This window comes from Nannobrachium achirus, assembly GCF_963921795.1.
Source record: "Nannobrachium achirus genome assembly, chromosome: 8".
Taxonomy (NCBI): domain Eukaryota; kingdom Metazoa; phylum Chordata; class Actinopteri; order Myctophiformes; family Myctophidae; genus Nannobrachium; species Nannobrachium achirus.
Window position 1 is genome coordinate 45,574,385 of NC_137817.1, and position 25,748 is coordinate 45,600,132.

The following is a 25,748-nucleotide window of genomic DNA, read 5'->3' on the forward strand; positions in this document are numbered from 1 at the left end:
TCTACACAACAAGAAAGAGACACCGGTGTCTACTGTCTACACATTGACAAGAAAGGGACATTGGAGAAAGTGGTACAGACGTACAGTCAGTTGGGGCATTAAGGCCACTTTGGCCTCAGGTCATGCCATTGGTTTGAGGGGCACAAGGCAAAACTGAGGGGCAACGGCAGCCATGGCCTTCATGGCCTCCTTGAAATTCCTGCCCTGGTTGGTACCATAGGAGAGGGGAAACGACAGGCAAAACGTTCTTCTATATTCCCTAATTGTGTAGACTTGTTGTAAATTCCATTTGGTTTCATTTTACACTCTCAAGAGTTAAAAATCCATGAGGGTCCATTTGGTTACCAACTCTGCATCATTTAGCTGGGGACCACCTGGAACCCCCTCAAGGACCACTAGTGGTCCTCGGACCACTGGCTGAGAAGTTGAACCACTGCGCGTAGGTATTCATGAAGAAAATGTACATAGCTCTGCAAGGTAAATGCATTATTATTTTGTACTATTCGGATTTGTTGGGGCGGCTGTGGCTCAGGAGGTAGAGTAGGTCGTCTAACGATCAGTGGGTCGGCGGTTTGAATCCCTTCTCCTCCTGTCCACTTGTCGAAGTGACCTTGAGCAAGACACTGAACCCCACGTTGCCTCCAATGAGTCGGTCTGTGCTAGCTTGCCACCATTGGTGTGGGAAGTGAGGACGCTGGCGTTGACTGTTCGCCGCTTCACCTCCCAATGTGTGTTCATGTGTGTGTTGGTCTGGCCCCAATTCAAATATGAAATATTATTCAAGTAAACTGCAACTTTCACCAGTTGGCATTTCCCGGTTTTACACAGACAAGATGACAAGATGCATCGTGTGACAGTGACAGTGATGTGCACTGACGCGACATTTTCCACACAAAAAAGGATAAAAATGAAAATGAAAAACATATCTTCTTCCAGACTGTGTTTCTGGGAGGATTTCTGTTGGTCCCAAAATGAATATTTTATGGTTCCCGGCACGATGGGACAGTGTTGGTGTCTCTTGAGTCTTTCTCCATATAACTTTCGCTAGAAACATAGGCCTGGCACAGTTATTACATAATCGTCTAATCGCAATTATTTGACATAATCGTAATTATTTGACATAATCGCAATAATATTTTCATAATCTTCGTAATCACTTCCATGTTGAAAACATTTCATATATTATATATATATATATAAGCTGATCTACAAGCTCACAACGCTTCACAATGCGAGGTGTGTGTGAGCTTGTAGATCAGCTATCTCCAATATGTTATTTTTTAAGTATCAAAATATATATTTTTACATGACTGTCAAATATAGACATCAAGCCAAACAGAATTAAATCGTTAATCGCAATTATTTGAGTGACATTAATCATAGTGTAAAATGTCATTATCAATACAGCGGATGACCAGGAGACGACAGGGTTCATGCTTTACTCCCAGGGCTCCTCCTGCATGGCATCGTGCCAAAGTTTCCTCGAGCAAGGCACCAACCTGCACCCGATGAGCATGGTTTCTGTGCCTTGCACAGCTGCCTCCTCTGCTGACACACACACACACACACACACACACACACACACACACACACACACACACACACACACACACACACACACAAAGAGAGAAAAACACACACACACACATACGCCCTGTCACACAATTGCACACCGACCGACGCTTGCACAAACACACATGAAGACCCTGAAATCACGAAACCCATTTGTCTGTCTGTGTGTGAGGAACATGGGGATTGGCATATTGCCTCTGGAGATAACACAATCCCCACTGTGTGTGTGTGTGTGTGTGTGTGTGTGTGTGTGTGTGTGTGTGCGTGCGTGCGTGCGTGTGTGTGTGTGTGTGTGTGTGTGTGTGTGTGTGTGTGTGTGCGTGCGTGCGTGGATATGCATAGGTAATTTGATGAGAAGCTAGATAGATGGGTGGATGGATAGATTACTTGACACCTTCATTCCTTCCTTCACTTCATCTCTCTTGACATTTCCCTGTGCTGTTGATGTATTCCACAACTTATCCTGCTTTACCGCCACTGTGCTGCTCTTTTCTGGCCTCCTCCTTTACTTATGTCTCTCCTTATTCCGATCCATATACTCACCTAATGTCCCCTTGATTATTTTATTCTCCTCTCTATGCCTCTCCTCTCAGTAATATTGAATCTCCTCTTCCTACACATCTCCCTCTCAGCTCCTAACCCCTTTCTTTCCTCTCCCCTGTGTCCTCTCCTCGAGGTTCAAAGTTGAAGGTTTCTTTATTCATACACCTTGTCTATTGGGTACATGAGAGTGAAACTATTGTCTGGTTTCTCAAGACATCGTAGCAGCAATAATAAGCCGCTCCTCTCCTCACCTCTCCATTGATCTCCTCAAACCCAGCTCCAGTCATCCTCATCATCTTCCTGATGGATGCCTGTCATTCACCAATCAATCCATTCAGATTCATCCAGCACTTGGAAAAGAAAAAAGACAGACAGACAGCAAAGACAGACTTGTGTGTCAGTACTCCTGTTTATATCATGGAATCCATTTTCAATCTCACTCCCCCGCCCCCAACCCCTCTCTCTCTTTACTATCGACAGGTGAACCAGGCGGAGGGAGGAAGGAAACGAGAGAGAGAGGATGAATGGAGTAGAAGGAGACACAATGATAACGACAGAGAGCGGAGCCCTGGACGTAACTCATGCACCACGGGAGACCCCTCGCCCTGTGCGCTTTTGATTTAGAACTAAAAAAAGGACCTTTGCTCCACGGAGCCCACAGCCGCTTGGATTTCACTTCCCCACTTTGGCCCATAGGTGGCGCCCTGCCTCCGTCTCATGGCTGAACTCTGAACTCACTCCTGTCACTCGTGTCACGCCTCTGTCCCGCCTCCCCCACTGTGACCTCTCAGGTTTGACCTGCGCTGACCTCTCAGGCCGACGCCATGGAGAAGACGTACTCGCTGACCGCTCACTACGACGACTTCCAGGAGATCAGATACGGCGGCCGCTACAGCAGCGACCTCCTCAGCAACGGCATGACGCTTCACCTGGGAGGCAGCCTGGACCGCCACGCGGGGCGCAGCCGCGGAGGGAGCGGCTCTGGGCGGAAGAAACAAGACCTGAGCGGCATCAAGAGCGACGGGGCGGGCGGCGGGCTTCCCCGCTGGAGCCGCAGGGAGATCTGCCTGCTGTCGGCGCTGGTGTTCGCAGCGGGGATGTGCGTGATTCTGGGCAGCATGCTGGCACTCAAGTACATCTCTCTGGATGCCCAGCAGGATCCTCACTGCCGCCTGGACTGCCAGGTATGTTGTTTACATGCCAGGCTGGATGTCTACTTGTTATCCCAGTTACAATGTAGTACATTGTTTTTTTCCTTCTTTGTGAATTTAGAGTAGCCAATTATTTGTACAGCCATTTTCTGCTTAAGCCAATTAACCTACACAGCCTGCTGTGTTGCCAACTGGCCCAGTGAGGAGCCCCCAACGGGACTTGCTACAGTGGATGTCTACTCATTACTTTGTAGCGCTTTGGTTTCTACTGTATTTCCATGAACACTTAGCCTGTTAGTTGCACATTGCAAGTCACCAAGTCAAGCTACTCTATGAATTGAGTACAAAAGGACCCTGTAAATGTAAACAAGCCATAGTGCTTTCTTGGGTTCCTATTAGTAGACCTTGCATCTGAACTTAACTGTCCAGGGCTTAAACGTCTAAATTCTCCATGTGTATCCTGTAGAAGAAGCGCTCGTTGCTGCGTGCGGCCCGTTTCGTCCAGGCCAACATCGACCCCACCATCCAGCCCTGCCAGGACTTCTACTCCTTCGCCTGTGGCGGCTGGCTTAGGCGCCACGGCATCCCCGAGGACAAGCTGAGCTACGGCATCATCACCGCCATCGGGGAGCACAACGAGGAGAAGCTGCGGCGCCTCCTGCTGGTAGGGATGGGACCATATGAAAATGTAATGTCACGATTATTGTGACCAAAGAAATGTAAAGTTGGTAGACAGTGGAAAAAAAGAGAGTATTAAGTATGTTATTTCCAGGTCTGTTAAGTTTGACCACTTATAGAGGGTTTAAATGGTACCGGATATGCAGCTCGGCAAATAAAAGGTGAATTGATCCCAGTGCATGACGGATGATAACTTCACCATAAATGTTAATCTCCACGATACGATTATTGTGAGTGTTTTACATCACGATAAACGGTAACAACAATTATCGTCCCATCCCTCCCTGCAGGAGCCTGTGCGCCGGCGCGGGCCCAGCTCGGCGGAGCGCAAGGTGAAGGAGTTCTACCGCTCCTGCGTGGACATGGAGGAGATCGACCGGCTGGGCTCGGAGCCCATGACCCACGTGCTGGAGAGCTGCGGGGGCTGGGATCTGGCGGGGGCCCCTCCTCTGGCGGCGGGCTGGGAGAACGAGGGCGCCCCCCAGAGGCCAGACTTCAACGAGATGCTGTACAGGACCCAGGGGGTCTACAGCACCACTGTCTTCTTCTCCCTCACTGTCAACGTGGACGACAAGAACTCCTCCAGGAACGCCATCAGGGTGAGACAGCATGGGTGTGTGTGTGTGTGTGTGTGTGTGTGCTTGTGCGTGTGTGTGTGTGTGTGTGTGTCAAGGTTGTCACTTTTAATTGTGTACCGTTATGAGTATGTGGGTTTGGGACTAACCATGTGGCTAGATAGTTGCGTCTGTGTGTGTACGCGCACACACCGTCCAGTCTGTTTTGTGGGTGTAGATTGGTGTGTTTCCGTTTTCACAATGACAAGCTGGTATGTATGTGTGCGTCAGCAGTTTGCACATCACCAATTTGTGTGTGTGTGTTTCTATGCCAGTGCATCAGTATTATTCTTGCATGCAGTATAATGTTCAGTGTTCTGTTTACATTTGCTTCATGTATCACTCCACTGTTTGGACACACTGTCTGTCCCTAATCCTGATGGTCTGTTAGTAAATGTTTCAATATTGAACTATGTCATTACAGTAATATACCTTAAAGGAGTTGTGTGGACATAAAAAAAAGTTCCCCCTCTTCTGTGTTGCCTAGAACTGGAGGATTGATTTTGGGGTTTGTATTGCAAATTACAATGTGTGATGTCATCAAGTTGTAATTTGCAATACAAACCCCAAAATCAATCCTCCAGTTCTAGGCAACACAGAAGAGGGGGAACTTTTTTTTTATTTCCACACAACTCCTCTAAGGTATATTAATGACATAGTTCAATATTGAAAATGGGTGGTCTTCCCCTTTAATCATGTTGTGCATGTTGCAGCGCGAGCTGTTACAGGACAGTTCAATGTATGTCTGTTGACCATATTTTATCCTCTAGCCCAGTGGTTCTCAACCTGTGGGTCGGGACCCCCAAATAATTGTGGGGGGTCCCCAGATGATTAACTTAATGTGCAACATTGTTTTCTCACTCAACAGTAAACAAAACTAACACAAAGTTTAAGTGTATAGAGGGTATCTGCACATTTCTTAAGTGACAATTTGCAATAAAAGAATTGCAAATTAAATATTGGCCAAACTGTCAAATATTAGAGGCAGAAGTTGTGAAAATAGACGATTTTACATGCTCACAACGCCTCGCAACACTTTTATATAACACCTGTGACTATTCATTGTGATGTGTAGTGAATCTTTGTCTTTCTTTGTGTTTGTGTGTGTGTGTGTGTGTGTGTGTGTGTGTGTGTGTGTGTGTGTGTGTGTGTGTGTGTGTGTGTGTGTGTGTGTGTGTGTGTGTGTGTGTGCGTGCGTGCGTGTGTAGATCGATCAAGAGGGCCTCACTCTACCTGAAAGGATTCTTTACCTGGGCCAGGACGAGGACAGTGTGAAGGTAAACATTAATCTCCCTCCCTCTGTCTCTCTGTCCATCGGTCCATCCCTCCACCCATTTTCTTGTGTCATGATCCAATGTGTCATGCTGTTCGCGGTGCCACGTGCCCGTCGGCGGACGTGTTTGATGATATCTTTGTGACACTCTCTCTATGCTCAGATCCTGGCAGCCTACAAGGCGTTGATGGAGCGGCTGCTGAGCATGCTGGGAGCTCATAACGCCACGCAGAAGTCCAAAGAGATCTTATTGCTGGAGACACGCCTGGCCAACGTAAGTGAGAGAGAGAGAGAGAGAGAGAGAGAGAGAGAGAGAGAGAGAGAGAGAGAGAGAGAGAGAGAGAGAGAGAGAGAGAGAGTGACAGGGGCTGTGAATTGTGTATGTTATGAGTGAAATAACCTAACTCTGTGTGTTTGAAGGAGATAGAGAGGGATAGAATGGTTGTGATCTGTGTGTATGTACGGTATGTAGTCTATGTTATTATAGATTGATAGAAAGATAGACAGACTATTATTGATCCATTTATTGATCTCCCAATAAATGCTCTCTGGGGCATACTTTTCATTTGCCGACGTTAACCGCGGTTTCCTTCATTTCGATTTTCATGCGAGAAAGACATTGATTTCCCAATCGCCGTAATCAGCAACGGATTTCTTTGCGTGCCTTTTCTGTAGAAAACCATGAAGCGTGTCTCAAAATGCATTACGTTTATGCTGCATTTAAAATGAGGATTTTATTATTTGAGTATTTATTAGTGTTGTTGCCCCTGCAGTGCAACTAGACTATAGTACTTCATTTCCATCCATCCATCTTCCATCTTTCTAGATAAACATTTTTTTGCAGGGCTGCTCCTCCCATAGTTTTGGTGGCACACATTTGGGCCATATGTCAAATCGACCAGCTTCATCTGGACACGTAGGGGTGCATTTTGCTAACAGACACGTTATATAGTATAGTTTAATTTATTTACCTTTATTTGTGAATTCATTTTCTCCATTGACTTGAATTAAAAATTAAACTTTTCCCAAATATGCAGATGACATCATAGATGTCTGACATCATAGACCACATAAGACTGACACAGTATATCCATATGTCCGTTTTCCAAGATATGGGCTTAATATTGACGGGGATCTCCATGTATGGGTATAAAAGGGGAATTAATTTTCCCCATTGACTTGAATGGGGAAAGTTCATGGTGGTAAGACGGACAGACAGACAGACAGACAGACAGACAGACAGACAGACAGACAGACAGACAGTCAGAGAGAGGATAATTGTCTTGTGTCTTATGACCAGATCACTGTATCAGAGTATGAGGAGCAGAGGAAAGACATCAGCACCATGTACAACCGCATCACCCTGAGACAACTGCAGCGCATCACTCCCAATGTGAGTACAGTGGCACGCACGCACGCACGCACGCACGCACGCACGCACGCACGCACGCACGCACGCACGCACGCACGCACGCACGCACACACACACACACACACACACACACACACACACACACACACACACACACACACACACACACAGGCTTCCATGGGGCTGTGAGAAGTGGCGTGCCCCTGCAGAGACAGATGAGTGGATGAAGAAGGGAGGGAGGGAGAGATGGGACACAGAGGGGGAGGTCTGCAGGGGATGATGAGTATTGATGGGAGAGAAAAGAGGGGAGGAGAAAGAGGGACAACAGGAGGAGAAGAAGGGAGAGAAGGAGTTGTCAGAGAGCAGCGGGAAGCTGATGGAGAATTCTCTAGATGTTCCATCACTGCTGGTCAGTGTGGAGAGGAGAGGAGAGGAGAGGAGAGGAGAGGAGAGGAGAGGAGAGGAGAGGAGAGGACAGAACAGAACAGAACAGAACAGAAGAGAAGAGAAGAGAGGAGAGAGACAGATGAACTCTAAGCCACACACGACTGGCATGCATTCTGTCTGTACTCTGCCTCACACCTAGCAGAGAGGGCAGAGCTAGTGTTTCAGCTTTATTCAGAGTTATTTGGAGCTTAGACAGGTCTTTTTTATTTTGTGGCGCCTGACCAGACTACTGAGCAGTAATGGAGGGGAGATACTACTAGTGTCTGTGTCACTGGCACCCTAGAGGCAGGGGTAAGAAAATGTATATTGATTGACAAAGTTCGGTGATAAGAATCCAGATGGTGCGAATGTGAAGTTCTTTTCATCACCAGATGACGGTATGCGAAAATCATGTGTGATTGTATGGATTCAGAAATGATCAAAAGGGATAGAGACTGCACACCGAGGTAGGTACAATAAAGTACTGATGAAGATCTAACAGATCAAAACATATTGTACATACCTCGGTGTGCGGGCTCTAGCCATTTTGATACTATAACCTCTTAGCTCAGCACCCACCGATGTCGATGTGCGTTAGTTTCCTCTCATAGATTCAGAAATGAACATTCAATACTGATTGGGCGTGGTCTAAACCATTGGTTCTCAACCTGTGGGTCGGGACCCCCAAAGGGGTCCCCAAAATATGTTGGGGGTTCCCCAGATGTTTAGCTATGTTGAGCTAAACAGACTTTAAAGACCTGTTTAGTACCTCAGGTCAAACATTGGTCAATTGTCAAATATTAGAGCCAGAAATTGTGAAAATAGCCGATCTACATGCTCACAACGCCTCGCATCGCGAGGCGTTGTGAGCATGTAGATCGGCTATTTTCACAATGGAATAGATCGAGTCAAACTAAATGTAATGCCAACTCCTACAATTCCACGTGCTTGTGCAGGGTGGGGGTCCCCAGTTCAAATACGATTATTTTGGGGGTCACGGCCTGAAAAGGTTGAGAACCACTGGTCTCAACTAATGGAACATTCAGCCCTCAAAGCGAAATTGTGTAAAACTATTTTGTCCACAGAGAATTTCTTAAGTTCAGCAAGCAAAAACCCACTAAAGTATGAAGCCTGCTGTACTGACTAATGCTTAATAACTACTATCCCACTGACTGACTACTACTGATTTACTACTATCCTACTTACTGACTATTACCTACTTACTACTTTACTTTTTGCTGACTCACTGTCACTCTCTGTGGACGGTGCAGCTCTAAAACCTCATTTCTCCTACAGCTCCAGTGGAAGCGTTTGTTGGACAGAATATTCCACGACAATTTCTCGGAGGATGAAGAGATTGTGGTGCTGGCCACTGATTACATGCAGAAGGTCTCTGATATCATCAAGACCACTTCCAAGAGGTAAAAACACATGGGGGGGGGGGGGGGGGGGGGGAGAGAGAGAGAGACAGAGAGAGAGAGAGGCTGTGTTAAAGGAAGAAGGATGAGGACATTGAGGTATGTGTTGAAAATCAATGGAATAAGACTCATGCATTTTTTAGTTTTTACTTCTTGAGCGTGTGCAAGCACTTTTGTTTGAGGTGTGTGTGTGTGTGTGTGTGTGTGTGTGTGCGCGTACGTGCGTGCGTGCGTGCGTGCGTGCGTGCGTGCGTGCGCTATAGGCCTGTCATTACAGTTTGGATTACGATGCATCATTTGTCACAGAATCTATAGATTTAATTTACCCACTCTCTCTCTCTCTCTTCCTCCCTCTCGTGTTTCACTTGCTCCTTCTGAACTTGTTGACTTGCTTACTCACTTGTTATTTTATTCTACCCACTCGACTTTCGCTCTCTCTGTCTCGGTCTCTACTTTTTTCCTCTATACTCTCTGCATTCTGTCTCTCACTCACCTGTTCTCCTTTGTCTTCTCTTGCCATTCTCTCCACGCCCATCTACTTTTCTGTATGGGTCCCTGCCGGGCTCAAAAGAACCTCAGTGTCTCGCTTTAATCGAATCACTCACGCACAGACAGAGACACAGAGACAGACAAACATTGACAGGCACACATGCACACATGTACGCACACACACACGCACACACACACACACACACACACACACACACACACACACACACACACACACACACACACACACACACACACACACACACACACACAGGCTGACGAGAGCTTGGTTACTAAATACCCAGGTGCATGCATCACAGCAAGGGCTCTCTGACAATCAACTACAGACGTGCACGTACATAGACAGAGCCTATTGAAACAAGCTTGCATCCACAAAGGGACAGTGACAGCTTACAGCTTGGTCAGCCCCAAAAACTCCTCATTCAACCCGCATAATAAAGGTGGCAAGCATACCTCTTGCAGAAACAAAGTTTGACGAGGTCGTCAGAACCAAATCGCCTGATTGCTAAGAAAACAAACAAACAAACAACGGTAACTCTAGTATACCATGACGGTGTTTGATATACCTTTCTCCAAAGCACTTTACAATGTGCTGTCTAAATGGGTGCAAGGCACCAACCTCCTCAGGAGCAATTATGGGTTCACTTGCTTACGTATGTCTTGCTTATGGACACTTAGACACAAAGCCAGCATTCTGTCTGGAGACAAACCAGGAACCTTCCAATGCGAAGACTGTCACTGTACCTCAGGAGGTAGAGTTACATCTACACCAGAGATATTGTCAAAATAATCATCTGCAGCATATTGTGTAGTCCTACTATGTAAGTAAGTAAGCCTAGCCGAGCCATGAGCGACATTGAGCGTGTGTGTGTGTGTGTGTGTGTGTGTGTGTGTGTGTGTGTGTGTGTGTGTGTGTGTGTGTGTGTGTGTGTGTGTGTGTGTGTGTGTGTGTGTGTGCGCGCGTGTGCGTGCGCGCACGCGTGTGTATACATGTGTTTTTGTGTGTAGATAGATTTTAAATAAATGCACCATTTCCTTAATCTTCTACAGTACATGTGTGTAGGTGTGTCGATAGACTTTAAATAAATGCACCATTTCCTTCATCCTCTACAGTGTGTGTGTTTGTTTTGGTAGTGTGTGTGCGTGCTCGCGCGCGTGTGGATAGATTTGAAATATATGCATCATTTCCCTCATGCACCCTCTCCTCCTGCTAAAAGCCTCTTTACATCTGTTTCTCTCGCCCGGCTTCTCTCGTTCAACTCCTCACTCTCCTCGCATACACGCTTCAATTATTTGTCATTTACAGGTGTTAGAAGGAAGCCGTGGTAATAGAAATAGTAATGAAGTGACAGTATGCAGCGTTGAGGTAAAGTGAGTGAATTTCAGAGACATAGGTATTTGTTTTAGTTCATCGTAGGCCAGTCAAAATGATCACATAATTGTCTAATCGCAATTATTAGACATAATCGCAATTGTTAGACATAATTGCAATTGTTTTGCCATAATCGTCATAATCGTTTCCATGTTGAAGATTTTTCATTTTCATTTAATTTTTTAACATTTTCAAAATTAGTGGAAATAGCAGATCTACAAGCTGACAGCTTGAAAAAGTCAAGCTATGATAGACTGACTATGGATCAGATTACTGCTGCACAAAAGTTGTTCCCCCCCGTCAGTTAAAGTGAGAGACCGCAAGCTAAGCTCAAACTACAATTTATCATTTAAAAATGTTTTAGGTCAATCAGGAACCAAGAAAAATAAAATACATTTAAATCTCGGGAAACTCGGGTTTGGCAGGGAATGTAGTACTATAAAAACTCTGGAAACTCGGGCTATGGCAGGGAAACATACATTGCTGATCTTATGAATGTTTATTAGAAAATGACAGTACAGCAGTGATTCCTGCTGATTTGAGAGAACATACTGGTCTCGCCTTTCAGCGAGCCCAAAGACTGGTCTCGCCTTTCAGCGAGCCCAAAGATTTCATGTGGGTGTTGTTATTTATATCAGGTTGCACTTGTTGGTGGTGATGTCACCAAGAATGCTGCTGGTCCCTCACGTCCCTCACGCGAGGGCGCGCTCCACGGGTTCGCCCCGTCTGACACCAATGTAGCGTTTAGCGGACTGAGTGAGGCAGCTCGCTCCAACCGGGACGCGAACCCCAGCCCCCCACTCAGCAGACGAGGAAGCAACCCGCAACGCCAAGAAGGCTAGCCCGCTTGGTGGAGCGAGTTACGGCCTCATCTCTTGCAGGGTGGTTACACTACCCCCTCCTCACAGAAGCGCGCCCTCGCGCTTCACGCTTCACAGATAGCCTTCTTGGCGTTGCGGGTAATGTAACGTTTAGCAGACTGAGTGAGGCAGTTCGCTCAAACCGGGACGCGAACCCCACCCCCTCCTCACAGATCCAAGCGGGTGGGGTTCGCGTCCCGGTTGGAGCGAACTGCCTCACTCAGTCTGCTAAACATTACATTGGTGTCAGACGGGCGAACCCGTGGAGCGTGCCCTCGCGTGAGGGACGTGAAGGACCGGCTGTGGGCAGTGAATCGCGAAGCGCGGGGGCGCGCTTCTGTGAGGAGGGGGTAGAGATCAGGCCGTAACTCACTCCACCAAGCGAGCTAGCCTTCTTGGGGTTGCGGGTTGCTTCCTCGTCTGCTGGGGTTCGCGTCCCGGTTGGAGCGAGCTGCCCCACTCAGTCCGCTAAAAGTTACAATATATATATATATATATATATATATATATATATATATATATATATATTATATTATATTATATTATATATATAATACTAGTCCCGTGCTGTTGGAGTGCCTTGGGCAGATCTTTATGCCTACATATGGTGTTCCATGTTGGAGTGCCCGTTGGGCAGATCTTTATGCCCATACATGGTGTTCCGTGTCCAGGCCAGTCTGTGATGTCAGTACTATGAAGTCAGAGTATGACGTCAGTACTGCAGACAGACGCCGGACAGACATTCGCTAAACGAATAGTTAGGTTGCAGCGGTGCAGTCGCGACTCGACCCCTCATGAGTTTTCTTGACGTAGCTCAGTCTGCTGACTGAGCTGCAGATTCCAACTTGGGGCACAAAAAAGCAGAAATAGGCTATCAATTAAAGCATCGGAGGGTTTTCTACAGACATGTGTAAACAGAAGCATATTTAGCCAAAATACTGTATATGTTCTCAGAACCACCAGAGATTCTTAATCCAGCCATGTGCTTTTCTCCATTCTGGGTGGCAGCTGTTGCTGGTCGTGTACCGGTACCGGTCGATGTTACCGGTACATCGCGATTGCAATCCTAAATTGAAAGGTTTGTTGACTCAAAAGCCGATTTGGAGGCTTGAATTGTGTTTGCTGGCACACAGGCTAAGACAGGTCAAATGTAGATGTAGTGTTAATTAAATTCTGAGAGGGGACAAAATTCAGGGCCGGATGTAAGCTCTAGTAGTAGGTGGGGCGAGAGGAAATGCCAGGGGGGCAACCTTTTTGGGGGTCATAACGCCAGAAATGCATAAAAACCTATGCATTTTGGCACACTTATACCAATGACACACCACACCATGCTGTGTACAGTACAAGTCACAGAACTTAAGAAATAAAATACACAAAAAAGTTTAAAAAAAAAAGAAAATCACACCCGTGTGAACTGAGCGGTGGTTTACTCACCTCATAGATCATGTGTACCGATTTTTGTGACATTTGAAGAAAATATGTAGGAAAAGGAGCAAAAAGTGTGTTTTGGAGAAAATTCAAGATGGCGGATCCTGGCGCAAATGGGCGTGGCCTATATGGGGAGATGCGTCTTGACCCAAGGAATCCAGGGAAAAAAGAATTTTAATTTTCCGATCTACGGTTCAAGAGTTACGGGGCAAAACGTAAAGTAGGCCGTTATAGCGCCACCATGAGGCCGAGTGATGTAATTATTTTTCGATTCATTCTTAAAATCATTATGAATCTCCTCTCCGAGGTTTGAAACTGTAGCTCCAATGGTTTACGAGAGAAAAATACTTGAAAGTGATTTCTTGCATTGTCCCATTATAAGTCAATGGGGACAATTAAGCGTCGTTTTTTGCCGATTACGTCGGCATGGTAAGGCGGATCGGAACGAAAGGTAATAGCACACCATTCCCGGCCGAGCCGCACATTTTGATGTATATATTGCGCGAGTGGCGTAAATGGTGCGGCACTAGTTACGCGCCGAAGTTTAGGCTACATACAGACACGGACGGAGACAGACAGACCCACACACACGGCCACGTATAGGAGCGTTGTGACCACCGCTCAAAAAAAACAACAAAAGGTTAAAGAAATGATAAATAATGTGATGACAAAAGACAGACATGTTACTGGTGTGATAGCTATATAAACTGATGTGATTGACAAAGATGAATGCAAATGATACTATAAACTGATAGATATAGATTGATACACTGATATGAGACTAGATGGATGATAGATATGATACTGGATAGATTGAGACACTGAGATGACACTAGATGGATGATAGATATGATACTGGATGGATAGATTGATACACTGATATGACACTAGATAGATAGACAGACAGACAGACATGACACTAGACAGACAATGACATTATATTTCCTCCAAATTTGCGACAAGGAAAACAAAAGCACGCATCTAGCTTCACTGAATATTCCAGCCATGGTCTTCCTCCACGGTACCAGCCCGGGCTGAATGCGCGTGCTGTCTTGCCAAAATGACGTTTTGGAAACACAAGATTAGCGGGCTGTGATGGTGCTGTTGTGCTTAAGCCAGTGCTGTTAGCAGCGGCCACTGCTGCGTCGTGTACGGCGAAGCTTTCAGCTTGTGTTGCCGTGCTTGTGGAACTCAATTGGGGGTTAGGGTTTGGGTCGGGTCGAGGAGCAGCAGCTCTACCTCCTGCTCCCTGTGTGCTGTTGTCGGCGGCCGCTGCTGCGTTGCGAACGGCGACGCTTTCAGCTTGTTGCCGTGCTTGTGGAACTCAATTGGGGGTTAGGGTTTGGGTCGGGTCGAGGAGCAGCTGTACCCCGAGTCGACGACGGCTCGGAGCCTGCCTCTGGACTGACTGGAGCCGTAGCAGCAGTGCTACTCGCGTCGCGAGGTTTAGAAACCAGAAATCGACGCATATTGACCGAAAGAGCCAGAGAAAGAGAACAGAAGTTAAAGTGAAACAAGCTGCAAGCACAACTAAAAAACAAACTGTTCCTTCTCTCGATTAGTTCCTTAATGCGCTGGATAAAACTGAAGTTAGTTGGCAACCAGAAGTGGTGCGTGTACTTGTCTGTCGAGACCATAGAGTTATAATATTAAGGTCGAGACGAGACTGACTGCTGTTCCCTCCTACGCATTCAACGCATATCGGGGGCGGAGCTGCTGGCCTGGCTGGAACATTATTATTTGTTTTACTTCTTTTGAGGTGCAGAGAGGGAGAGAGATGGCATTGGCGATCGGAGTTTTTAAAATGTATATATAATGAAATGGTGTTGGTTTTGGTGGTGCGACAGCTGTAGCATAATATAAAAAAAAAAAAAAAAACGGAAAAAAAAAACGAAATATATATATTTTTATTTTTTCATGCCATCTTGTTTGGTGGGGCAGACAGGGCATTTAGGGGGGCAATGCCCCCCCTTGCCTATGGGGAGATCCGGCCCTGGGACAAATGGAACCAAATGGACCTGTGTGGCGTGGTCCATGTATTTACCCTCTTGCTCTCGTGGTTACAAAAGCTCTTTTAAGGTACCCGGCGCCCACTCCTATTTAACTTTATTCCTGCTAGCCTACAGTATATACTGTAACTTTACTATATAGTTTATAAACAGGCTCAGCTAAATCAGTTATGTGTGCACTGTGCCTCTGCAAGGGCTAGCTTGTGTGTGTGTGTGTTGTCTTTCCTCTGTGCTGCTGGTTCTCTGTATGTTATATGAAGTGTCAAGTGGCCGTCTTTGACGTCACGCTGGTCATGACAAGTCGCCAGTTAATTATTACTTGCTCCAGCAGAGGGCGCAAGTACTGCGTTTGGTGTATCTGTGCGTCCCTGTGCGTCTGTGTTTACGTCATCCATTGGCAAAACCCTACTAAAAACACAGGGTGACGTCACTGATTTGGTAGCCTCGGAAACCCAGACTTCTTTAGGCGATCGGAAAGAAAAAGAAGCCTGGGCGATCACGTTATGATCACTGTTGTAGGAAGTGTAGAATTTCCCTAACCAATCAGAGTGCAGAGAGCGTCGCACCAAATGTGTTGACGTCATGACGCACCAGCATTCTCTGCGCTGAGCAGAGGAGCAGAGGGGGGTGGGGGGAGGAGAACACATGCTATTGGCTGGAGACATGCGGAGAGACTCACCGCGCCCGCCCATCTGCCTACACTAAACTGTCCGCGTTAGGTTAGAGTGCTGATTTGGTGACGTCACCAACAACAAGCGAAACCTGATATAAATAAGTTGGTACAAGACCGCCCACATACATTCAGACAGCACTGAACAGCACCAAAGCCATATATGGCCACGAGTGCACACGGTGTAAGTTGGCACCTCGACAGAGTGTTTCATTAAGCGTCCCGCAAAGCTTGGCCAATCTGACCCTGGGAGACCCTTTTCTCAGGACATGGACAAAGCCAGATTTAGGAGCGTTTGGCTCCTTGCAGGATCCCCGCTTAAAAAACAAAAACTTATTTTTTTGGTTGCCAGTGTGCCACTCCAACGGCACCTGACAAAAAACATATTTTAAAATCTTATTTTTCCAAGGCATTTATCGGGTTTGTTAAAATATAAATGTTTTGTAGGTTACAGAATGCGCCTGAAAATGACGGTGTAACCGCATACAAATGATATTGTATTTTTTATCCACTTTATCTTTTTTGAGCGGTGCAAACCGCTCCTATAAGTGGCTGTGCGTGTGTCCGTAGCCTTTTTCCTCAGCGTTTTGCTATTGTAAAATGTGTGTGCGTAGCATCATGTTTGTCTAGTGATGTCGTATGTCTGTAGCCTTTTTCCTCAGCGTTTTGCCATAGTAAAATGTGTGTACGTAGTATCATGTTTGTCTAGTGATGTCATATGTTGTGTGTCTGTAGCCTTTTTCCTCAGTGTTTTGCCATAGCAAAACGTGTGTGTAGCACGTAAACCATAGAGTGGCTGTGCGTGTGTCTTTAGCCTTTTTCCTCAGCGTTTTGTCATAGTAAAATGTGTGTACGTAGCATCTGTTTGTCTAGTGATGTCATATGTCGTATGTCTGTAGCCTTTTTCCTCAGCGTTTTGCCATATAAATAGCAAAACGTGTGTGTGTAGCATAGCCTGTACATCCTAGACTCAAGGTTTACTTGGAAGATGGAATAAATATATTGTATTTGCCTTATCTCTACATGTATTATTGGCAGTTTTTGTCACATTGAGCAGAACATAATGCAAAATATTCTATTCTTCTTTAGAAATCAAAAGAGAAATGAGCTCATGATTCCTTCACTGCTTGAGGAGTGAGCTGGCCGCTAGTCCACATTGTTTTAGCTATAAATTCCGTTCAAACTTCAACTTGTTCAGCTTTACACACGTTATCTCGGCTTATATTTTTCTCGTTAATTGTTATACTTTTTGAGATTGTTGAAAAAAACACTTTCCCAGTGAATTCCTATGGGAAATTAATTTTGTCTTACCATTTATATTACATTTTCTGCCACTTAAAACTAGTCCACACTTTGTCTTATCATTTATATTACTGCCATCCACGTTATTTGGCAGTTAAAACTACAGTAGTCTACATCTTTTGAGCTACAAATTTAATTCAAACTTCAACTTGTTCAGCTTTAAACAGTTATCTCTGCTTGAATTTTCCTGTTACTAATTGTTATACTTTTTGTCTTACCATTTAGGCCTACAGTATATTACTGCCATTCACATTATTTGACACCTAAAATAGTCCACATTCAAAGCCAGAAAGAGCCATAAACAAATGGTTGCGACCGTAGGTCGCAGTTACTTGCACACTATCCAAACCTCCACCGGCTGTCCCTCCGTCACTCCCTCCGTCACTCCCTCCGTCACTCCCTCTGTCACACGTCACACGTCACACTTTTGCCCTGCTCATATCTCTGCAACCGTTGCCCCGATCCATGCCAGATTTTGCACACACACTCCTTGCCTGCCAAACTACAACCTCCAAGGACCCCCGGAGTTTCGGGGACCCCCAGGTCCCTGGGGGACCCCCAGGTGTAAAAAATTACCAAATGTGCAAAAATGACCAAATGACCACCCCAACGGGGCTGCTCACGGGGCATTCCCGGGGACCACCCACTCCTGGTGCTCCAGAACGGATGCAAAAGTGGTGGCGCCCCCAGTGGAGGACCCCCTGCCACTGCAGCTCACATAAAATGCCGTAACTCGGGCTAGGAGCGACCGGGAGAGCCGGGGCCGGTACCTATTCGTCCGCCTTGGCGGCGAGGAGACCCCACCCCTCATTTCTCACATGGCCCTCTAGCGCCACCATGAGGCCGATTCAGATTTTGCCCTAAAATCACGAAAATCACTACACAGTATGTCTACACTCATGTCAACAACATGGATCAGGAAGATTTTGGAAAAACACATTTTTGCTCTATTTATGGAGATAAGCGACCAACGGTCGCTTATCTCCCGATTAGGGAGTCTTACTGGTTTTAGGGGCTGTACCCTCTAGAACACAGGTTCTCAATGTAGGGTCCGGGATTCCAAGGGGTCCTTAAAAAAATTCTCAAGACTTTTGAGAATCATCGCTCTAGAAGAGGGTTTGTGTGCGTGCTCTCGTATGTGTGTGTTGCTGTAACAGTGCCTTCACCTGGGACAATAGTGAATGACAAAATTGTGAAATGTGATATATTTGGAAACATTGTGTTTCGGCCAATCACAAGGCAAGGTCAGGCCTATTTGTGACATCCACTGCCTATATATAAGCTCAGCTGCTGAATGAGAAGCTAGTGTTCATTGCAGTTTTCATTACAGAATTCTGGATTCTTCAGCCTACTGTGACTTCTAACAGGAATGGCTTATTTCGAGAGAGTGCTAATTTTGATGGTGAGCATTTGGGCAGTACAAGCAATAAGCGAGCAACAGCGCAAAGAGATATGCACCAATTCAACCAAAATCCACAGTAACCTTCTTAAAGGCTTGAACTTTGGAGGGGTGCTCACTGTCCTTGCCATGGACTTCATAGTGTTCTTGATTATGGTGCTCGTGTTCTCCTGCATGCAAAGACTTGGCGACCATGGACGCCTTGCGTTGATGACTGAAGTATCGAGCGTGGCCCATGACACAAATTTAAATGTACCTCAACAATACCAGCAGCTAGATGCCTTAAAGAAAGAGAATGAGGCGATGCAGACAGTCACTACGATTCCCACCTCCGTTGATAGAACTGAGGAAGAACCAGGCTTTTGTTCCTGGCTAACTGCCATGTACTGCATCAGTGACGAACAGATTCGGGAGAAGTGTGGGGAAGATGCAGAACACTACATGTCCTTTCAGCGCCACATCATTCAATTGCTGGTAGTAATGTGCTCACTGTCTTCTATGGTCATCTTACCAATCAACTTTTCTGGAAAGATCTTTAAACAGCACAACCCCTACAATTTTGGGCGAACAATGATTGCTAATTTAGATGCTGATAATCCACAACTATGGCTGCACACAATCTTTGCGTTACTATACGTGTTACTGACACTGTACTTCATGAGACGGCACAAATCCAAAATGCACTACAGAGAGGATAAGGTTGTGAGACACACTTTATTCATCACTGGAATCTCTAAGCATGCAGACGAGCAGGAAATCAAGCAACATTTTGAGCAGGCATATGAGTGGGATGGATGTATCGTTGTACACGTTGCTTTGTGCTTTGATGTGGCCAAGCTGATGGTTCTACGATCCGAGAAGAAGAAGGCAGAGCTCAGCAGGATGTATTATGAGGAATTGAATGATACAGAGGGAACGCCTGCCATGATCAATCTCCCAATAAAGGGTAGCCTCAAAACAAAGCTATTGGGCCACCTCCATAACATCATCGAAGGCGGCGAAAAGACAGATGCTCTGAGCTACTACACCCAGCTGGAGATGGAACTGGAGGAGGAGTTTAGGAAAGAGAAAGAGGAGGTTAAAGGTAAACCCTTAGGAATGGCCTTTGTCACCTTCCGTAACGAGGCCATGAGCGACAGTATCATGAAGGACTTCAATGCTTGCAAGTGTTATGGCGGTTACTGTCGCTCTTTTTCCCGGAAGCCAAGGACCTCTGAGTACAGTCACAAGCTCAACTTGTCAAACATCTCTGTCTCCTATGCCCCTGATCCGCGGAACCTCTACTGGGAGAATCTGTCATGTGAGAAGTACAAGTGGTGGCTGCGCTGCATCCTCATCAACCTATGCCTATCCGTCGTGTTGTACTACCTCACCACCCCAGCCAGGTTTATCACCACAATGGAAGATTCAGAAGTAATCGACAACCTCAATCCAGTTTTCAAAATGTTTCTCCCCACCGTCCTTATGTCTGTCTTGTCCTGTACTCTCCCCATCATCGTTCTGCACTCTTCGGATATGGAAGGCCACTGGACGCAGTCAGCAACCAGAATGTTCGCCATGTACAAAGGCTACCTTTTCTTAATATTCATGATCCTGGTGCTACCCTCATTGGGACACTCCAGTCTGGCAGTGTTCATCGGCTGGTTATTTGGCTTCGGTGAAAAGGCAGACGAGTTAGACAGATTTGAGTGTGTGTTCCTTCCCCACATTGGAGCCTTCTTTGTGAATTACGTCATTGCTTCAGCCTTCATCGGTGTACCCTGTGAACTGTTGAACATTGCTGGTTTTGCCACATACATGATCCGCCTTATTCTGGCCCGTTCTAAGGCTGGCCGCAGGTATGTCAGGAAGCACCAAGCCGACGAGTTTGACTACGCGACAGCTTATGCTTGGATGATGTGTGTCTTTACTATAGTCATGGCCTACAGCATCGCCTGCCCAATCATCGTCCCTTTTGGACTGATGTACATGTTTAATAAGCGTTTCGTCGACAGATACAACATGTACTACGCATACCTGCCCTGCAAACTAGACAAAAAGATCCATTCTTCCGCCGTGACCGCCGTGGGGGTGGCCCCGCTTATCTGTCTGTTCTATGTGTTTTTCTTCACCTTCACCAAGGGGTTTCAGTCTCCACCATTCATATTCACGTCTGTAGTTCTGAGCGTCATTGTCATCACTGGCTTGATGCATCTCTTCTTTGGGCATTTTAAATGCTTGCGTGCTAAAGTTGACAGCGAGGAGAAGCATTGGAAGGACCTAGACACCTCGACCTGCGACACGTTCATGTACATTCCTCCAATACTAAAGGATCAAGATCCAGATGAGGAAGCTCCAGATGATGACCAATTACTAGTGAGCAGCCATAGCTAGATACAGTTAATATTGACTGGTATCCAAATTATTATTAAACAGTCAGGTTTCTTTCTCCCCAAGGGCTGTCAATATGATGGATTTATCCGTACATTTCCACCACTTTATGAATCTTAAAGTCTTCATAAATAATGGAGAGACAGACAGAGAGAACAAGCATTTTTGCAGAAATTCACCCAGGCAAGGTGTCCTGCTTGTCACTGTCCAAGAAGCAGAACTTGTCAGGAACATACACAAAGTCGCGCACCAACCATGCAACGCAAGACACTGTGAGCTTTCAGATGGCTATTTTTGATGCATTAAATGCATCAGGATTAACTGAAATGGACATCTGATCTCCCATTGTCAGTTGGATTGTGGCTTCGTTTTACTGAGGTTAGGGTTAAGGTTAGGTTTAGGCATAGTTTTACTGAGGTTAGGGTTAAGTTTAGGTTTAGGTATCGTCGGACTAATGGGACATCGGAACAATGAGACGTCGGAACAACGCTACGCACCCGACGATTTGCCTAGGCTCAGGTCCAGGTTCGTAAAATGTATCCCTGCGCTCTTTGTCTCCAAGCAATGAAAAACAATATAGAACCTAGATTATAAATAGTAGAATTCAACAGAGGGCACATGATATTGAGAAACTATACGAGCAGTGGTGTAAGGTAACTAATTACATTTACTCAAGTACTGTACTGCACATTTACAGCTGGGTATTCATTTATTAATAACTGCTGCCTCTGCCAGTGTTATCTTTCGAGATCCACAGATTTTTGTTCCCGACGTGGATGCAAACAAAGGACGTGACGTTGGACAGACTCGTCTTTCTTCTTTCCACCGGAATAATAACATTGTGGCTGCGATCTTCCGTTCTAGAGTTATTATTGAATATAGCTTGTTTTCACCAAAAACGCAATCTGGGAAAAGGAATCAGACATAAATGGATTTTTCTAAAACTGATAATGTTACAGCGGCCGGGGTGAATTTTTTTTAGATGAAGTTGTTTCCGGTTGTATTCCTCTGGAGTCCTGGGATCGCTTGTGGTCTGCAGAAGAGCGCCCTCTATCAGAATCACTAAAAACACAAATGACGTAGATCTAATAGGAACTGACGTTCTAATAGGAACTGACATAGGTCTGCGTCAGTGGCAGTACAATTTTGAGGTATTTTTACTTTGTGAGCGGTGCTAACTGCTCCTACAGCTGGCTTTGTCTGTATGTATGTATGTCCGTCCCACCCTTTCCCGCATTGGCCAATCTTCACAGGACACGCAATGAGATTACTCATAAAAGGCACCGGTCACTTCACACTGGTTGTGATTTTTACTTCTACTCCACTACATCTCAGAGGCAAATATTGTACTTTTATTCTGCTACAATTATCTGAGAGCTTTAGTTTCTAGTTTCTTTGTAAAATGTGATTATTATTACAAAACACCACTTCAACCCTACAGTATATATATATATATATATATATATATATATATATTTATATATTTGAAAATAGCCAATGTACAAGCTCAGAAAGTGTTGTGATGCGACGCATTGTGATCTGCTATTTGAAATAGATTCCCATACCATTTATACATTGGAAAACTTGTGAAATGGCACATTCTGCATAATAAGTACGTTCTACTTTCGGTAGAACGTACTGCTTCAGCATACAAGTCTGTCTCACAAAGGTAGTGAAAACAGCCGATCTACACGCACACAGCGCCTTGCGGTGCGAGGCGTTGTGTGCTTGTAGATCGTCTGTTTGTACAGAGACCACATCACACCAGTGCTCCATGACCTTCACTGGCTCCCAGTCAGACACTGATTACATTTCTAAATACAACTCAACACCTACAAAGCCCTCAACAATGCAGCTTCCCCCCACCTCTGCGACCTCCTCTACCATCATGTCACTCCCCTCACTCCCTCATTTCTGGTGAGGCTACCCTCCTAGAAATCCCCAGGTCAAAGTTCAGTTGCCCCTCTCTGTGGCACTTGTAGGAGTTTATCTGCTGACCGGGGGAGTATCCTCACCAGTTGTGGAATGATAAAGATGAGTCTTAGTAGTAGACGTTATACACAATACAATATAGTAGATTTATTCCAATGCATTGTTATACAGCATAAGCACTTATAAGCATCATCCAGCATAACCATAGACTGTAAAGAAGAGATGGACAAAGCTACGGCCATATACTCATTTTGATGTTTGTCACGTTTCTAATGTGTATCCTTTAACCCCACTGATTGGCAGACAGGTCACACGTACAATGACATTCACTTTAACTTGCCCTCCATCTCTCTCTCTCTCTCTCTCTCTCTCTCTCTCTCTCTCTCTCTCTCTCTCTCTCTCTCTCTCTCTTTCCTCAATTAAGTTCACTTCACAAGTGCTTTGTTGGCGAGACCCCGGGTTGGTGCTGCCAAGGCACTTTTGTTTTAATATATAACATAAAAAATGAATAAACACTTGGAAAAGCAACAACATGCCTTGACGCCTGCGAGGGGTTTCTCAGCGGGGGAGGGGTTGCAACTTGTCCCGCAGGCAGATAGGCTGCGTGCTCGGCGGGGGCACAGAGCTGCCTTAGTGCATTTTTACAGGAGAAAGGGATTGTGAAAACTTGAATGAATCATCATTTGTTCTTTTTCTTCAACCCTCTGACTGATGAGAACAGACAGGGAGGGGATCACAGAGTCTTTGTTTTAACTTCTACGTCCTCCTGGCTTGTTCCCTGTTCTCTCTCTGTCACCGACGTCAACACTCACTCTTCCTCTATACCTTTCCTCCAGTTTTCAGTCGTTCTTGGAACTCAGGACACAGGGGAAGACAGAGCTTTACATATAATCCCAATGCTGCTGTCTGAGAAATATAACAATAGAAAAGCCACTGGGCATTGAAGTGAAAGTTAAAATTTCGATGCTTGGTGCTATGCGACCAGAAAGCTAATATAAAACCCTGCATGCAACCAGAGGGCTGTACCTGCATGATTGCGTTAGTAGTGTCTAGCTGAGGTTGAGAAAGAATCTATAGTAAACCCACCGTGTGGCAGCAGTGGCTCAGGAGGTTGATGCCAAGTTTGTCCTGGCATCATAGCAATGTGTCCTTGAGCAAGACTCCTGATGGTCAGGATGGTGCCTTCTACGTTGGCCTCCGCCATGTGTGTGAATGGGTGAATGTAGTGCACACTGTAAGGTGCCATATAAATGCATACAATTTACTATTTAAAGGTAGGCTAAGTGATTTCATTTAATTCACATAATAACACACATGGGTCTATGTTCTGATAATACCAGTTACTATAGAGGGTTTGGTGCAAATTTGGACTTCAGCCGTCTGCCCTGTGAGGAGAAAAAAATCATGGTCGATTTGGGGCAGGCCTTACGCGCACCAAGGCCGCCCCACTTCATCACAATTGGAGGAAGGCCCCTGCCTGTCACCCACATGAAAACTGAAACTTAAATGTAATCACTTAGCCTACCTTTAATGAATGAATTCAATTAACCTTAGCCTGTTGTCTCATTTGCTCTCTCTCTCTCTCTCTCTCTCTCTCTCTCTCTCTCTCTCCACCCCTGTCTCCCAGGGTCCTCCACAACTACATGCTGTGGCGCATCGTGGTGGCGCTGAGCGAACACCTGTCCACAGCCTTCCGCAGCACCATCCACGAGTTCTCCAGAGAGATCGAGGGCACAGAGAGGCAGCTGGAGCTGAGCAGACTGTGTCTCACACAGGCCAACAAACACTTTGGCATGGCTCTGGGAGCCCTGTTTGTCCAGCAGCACTTCTCCTCTCAGAGCAAGGCCAAGGTATACCTTCTCAGGCCGCGACCCACAAAATAATCATATTTTAAGTGGAGACCCCCACACCCTGACACACCCTGACGAGCAATACGAGTTGCATTAGATTTTGTATAACACGGTTCTAATGGCCAATGTTTAATTTAGGGGTATTAAAAAGTCCTTAAATTGTCACTTAAGAAATGTGTAGATACCCCTCTATAGACTTTTTTTTTTCAATAATACAAGACAAACAGACAGACAGCTCAGCTCAGACACGTTGCAAATAGAAAGGACACAGATATCAATGTACATTTCTTATACCTCAGACTATGGAATTAAACCCATGTATTGTTGTTGCTTTCTTGTTGTTGTGAATAACTGCATTCAAAATAAAAAAATAAAATACTAATAATAACTAATAATAAGACATATATAAATACAACCACATACACATAATCATATACATACCGTACATAGTATACATACACAGAATGAAAACAAAACCACAGTATTAAATAAGGGAACAAAAAGTAATGATCCCATCTTACCCTCTATACACTTAAACTTTATGTTGATTTGTTTACAGTTGAGTGAGAAAACAACGTTGGACATTGAGTTAATCGGCTGGGGAATAATTTTGGGACTCCCCTGGGGGTCCCGACTCAAAGATTGAGAACCACTGACATAGAGGGATGCATGTACTGAGAGAGGGAGGGACAGACAGACAGATAGATAGATAGATAGATAGAGGGATGCATGTACTGAGAGAGGGAGGGACAGACAGATAGATAGATAGATAGATAGATAGAGGGATGCATGTACTGAGAGAGGGAGGGACAGACAGACAGACAGACAGATAGATAGATAGATAGATAGATAGATAGATAGATAGATAGATAGATAGATAGATAGATAGATAGATAGAGGGATGCATGTACTGAGAGAGGGAGGGACAGACAGATAGATAGATAGATATATGGATGGACGGGCCGACACATAGACAGATAGCATTGCTGATATGGTTTG

At 45.5% G+C, this 25,748-nt stretch overlaps 2 protein-coding genes across 2 annotated transcripts in view; both read left to right on the forward strand.

Moving 5' to 3' along the window:
• Positions 1 to 2,939: 2,939 nt before the first annotated feature.
• The window catches only part of ecel1 (endothelin converting enzyme-like 1), a gene marked incomplete at both ends in the record, with an annotated part of 51,725 nt that continues 28,916 nt past the window's right edge, over positions 2,940 to 25,748 (forward strand). The window contains 8 exons of the mRNA XM_080731650.1: positions 2,940 to 3,299; positions 3,733 to 3,930; positions 4,235 to 4,543; positions 5,767 to 5,835; positions 5,995 to 6,105; positions 7,132 to 7,224; positions 8,926 to 9,050; positions 24,527 to 24,749. Coding sequence (XP_080587776.1) covers positions 2,940 to 3,299; positions 3,733 to 3,930; positions 4,235 to 4,543; positions 5,767 to 5,835; positions 5,995 to 6,105; positions 7,132 to 7,224; positions 8,926 to 9,050; positions 24,527 to 24,749 — 1,488 coding nt within the window. The remainder of the gene's footprint in view (positions 3,300 to 3,732; positions 3,931 to 4,234; positions 4,544 to 5,766; positions 5,836 to 5,994; positions 6,106 to 7,131; positions 7,225 to 8,925; positions 9,051 to 24,526; positions 24,750 to 25,748) is intronic.
• LOC308289399 (CSC1-like protein 2) lies at positions 19,276 to 20,970 on the forward strand (the record flags this gene model as incomplete). The annotated part of the gene is made up of 1 exon (XM_080731092.1): positions 19,276 to 20,970. One exon carries the CDS (start codon positions 19,276 to 19,278, stop codon positions 20,968 to 20,970), a length of 1,695 nt encoding a protein of 564 aa, XP_080587218.1.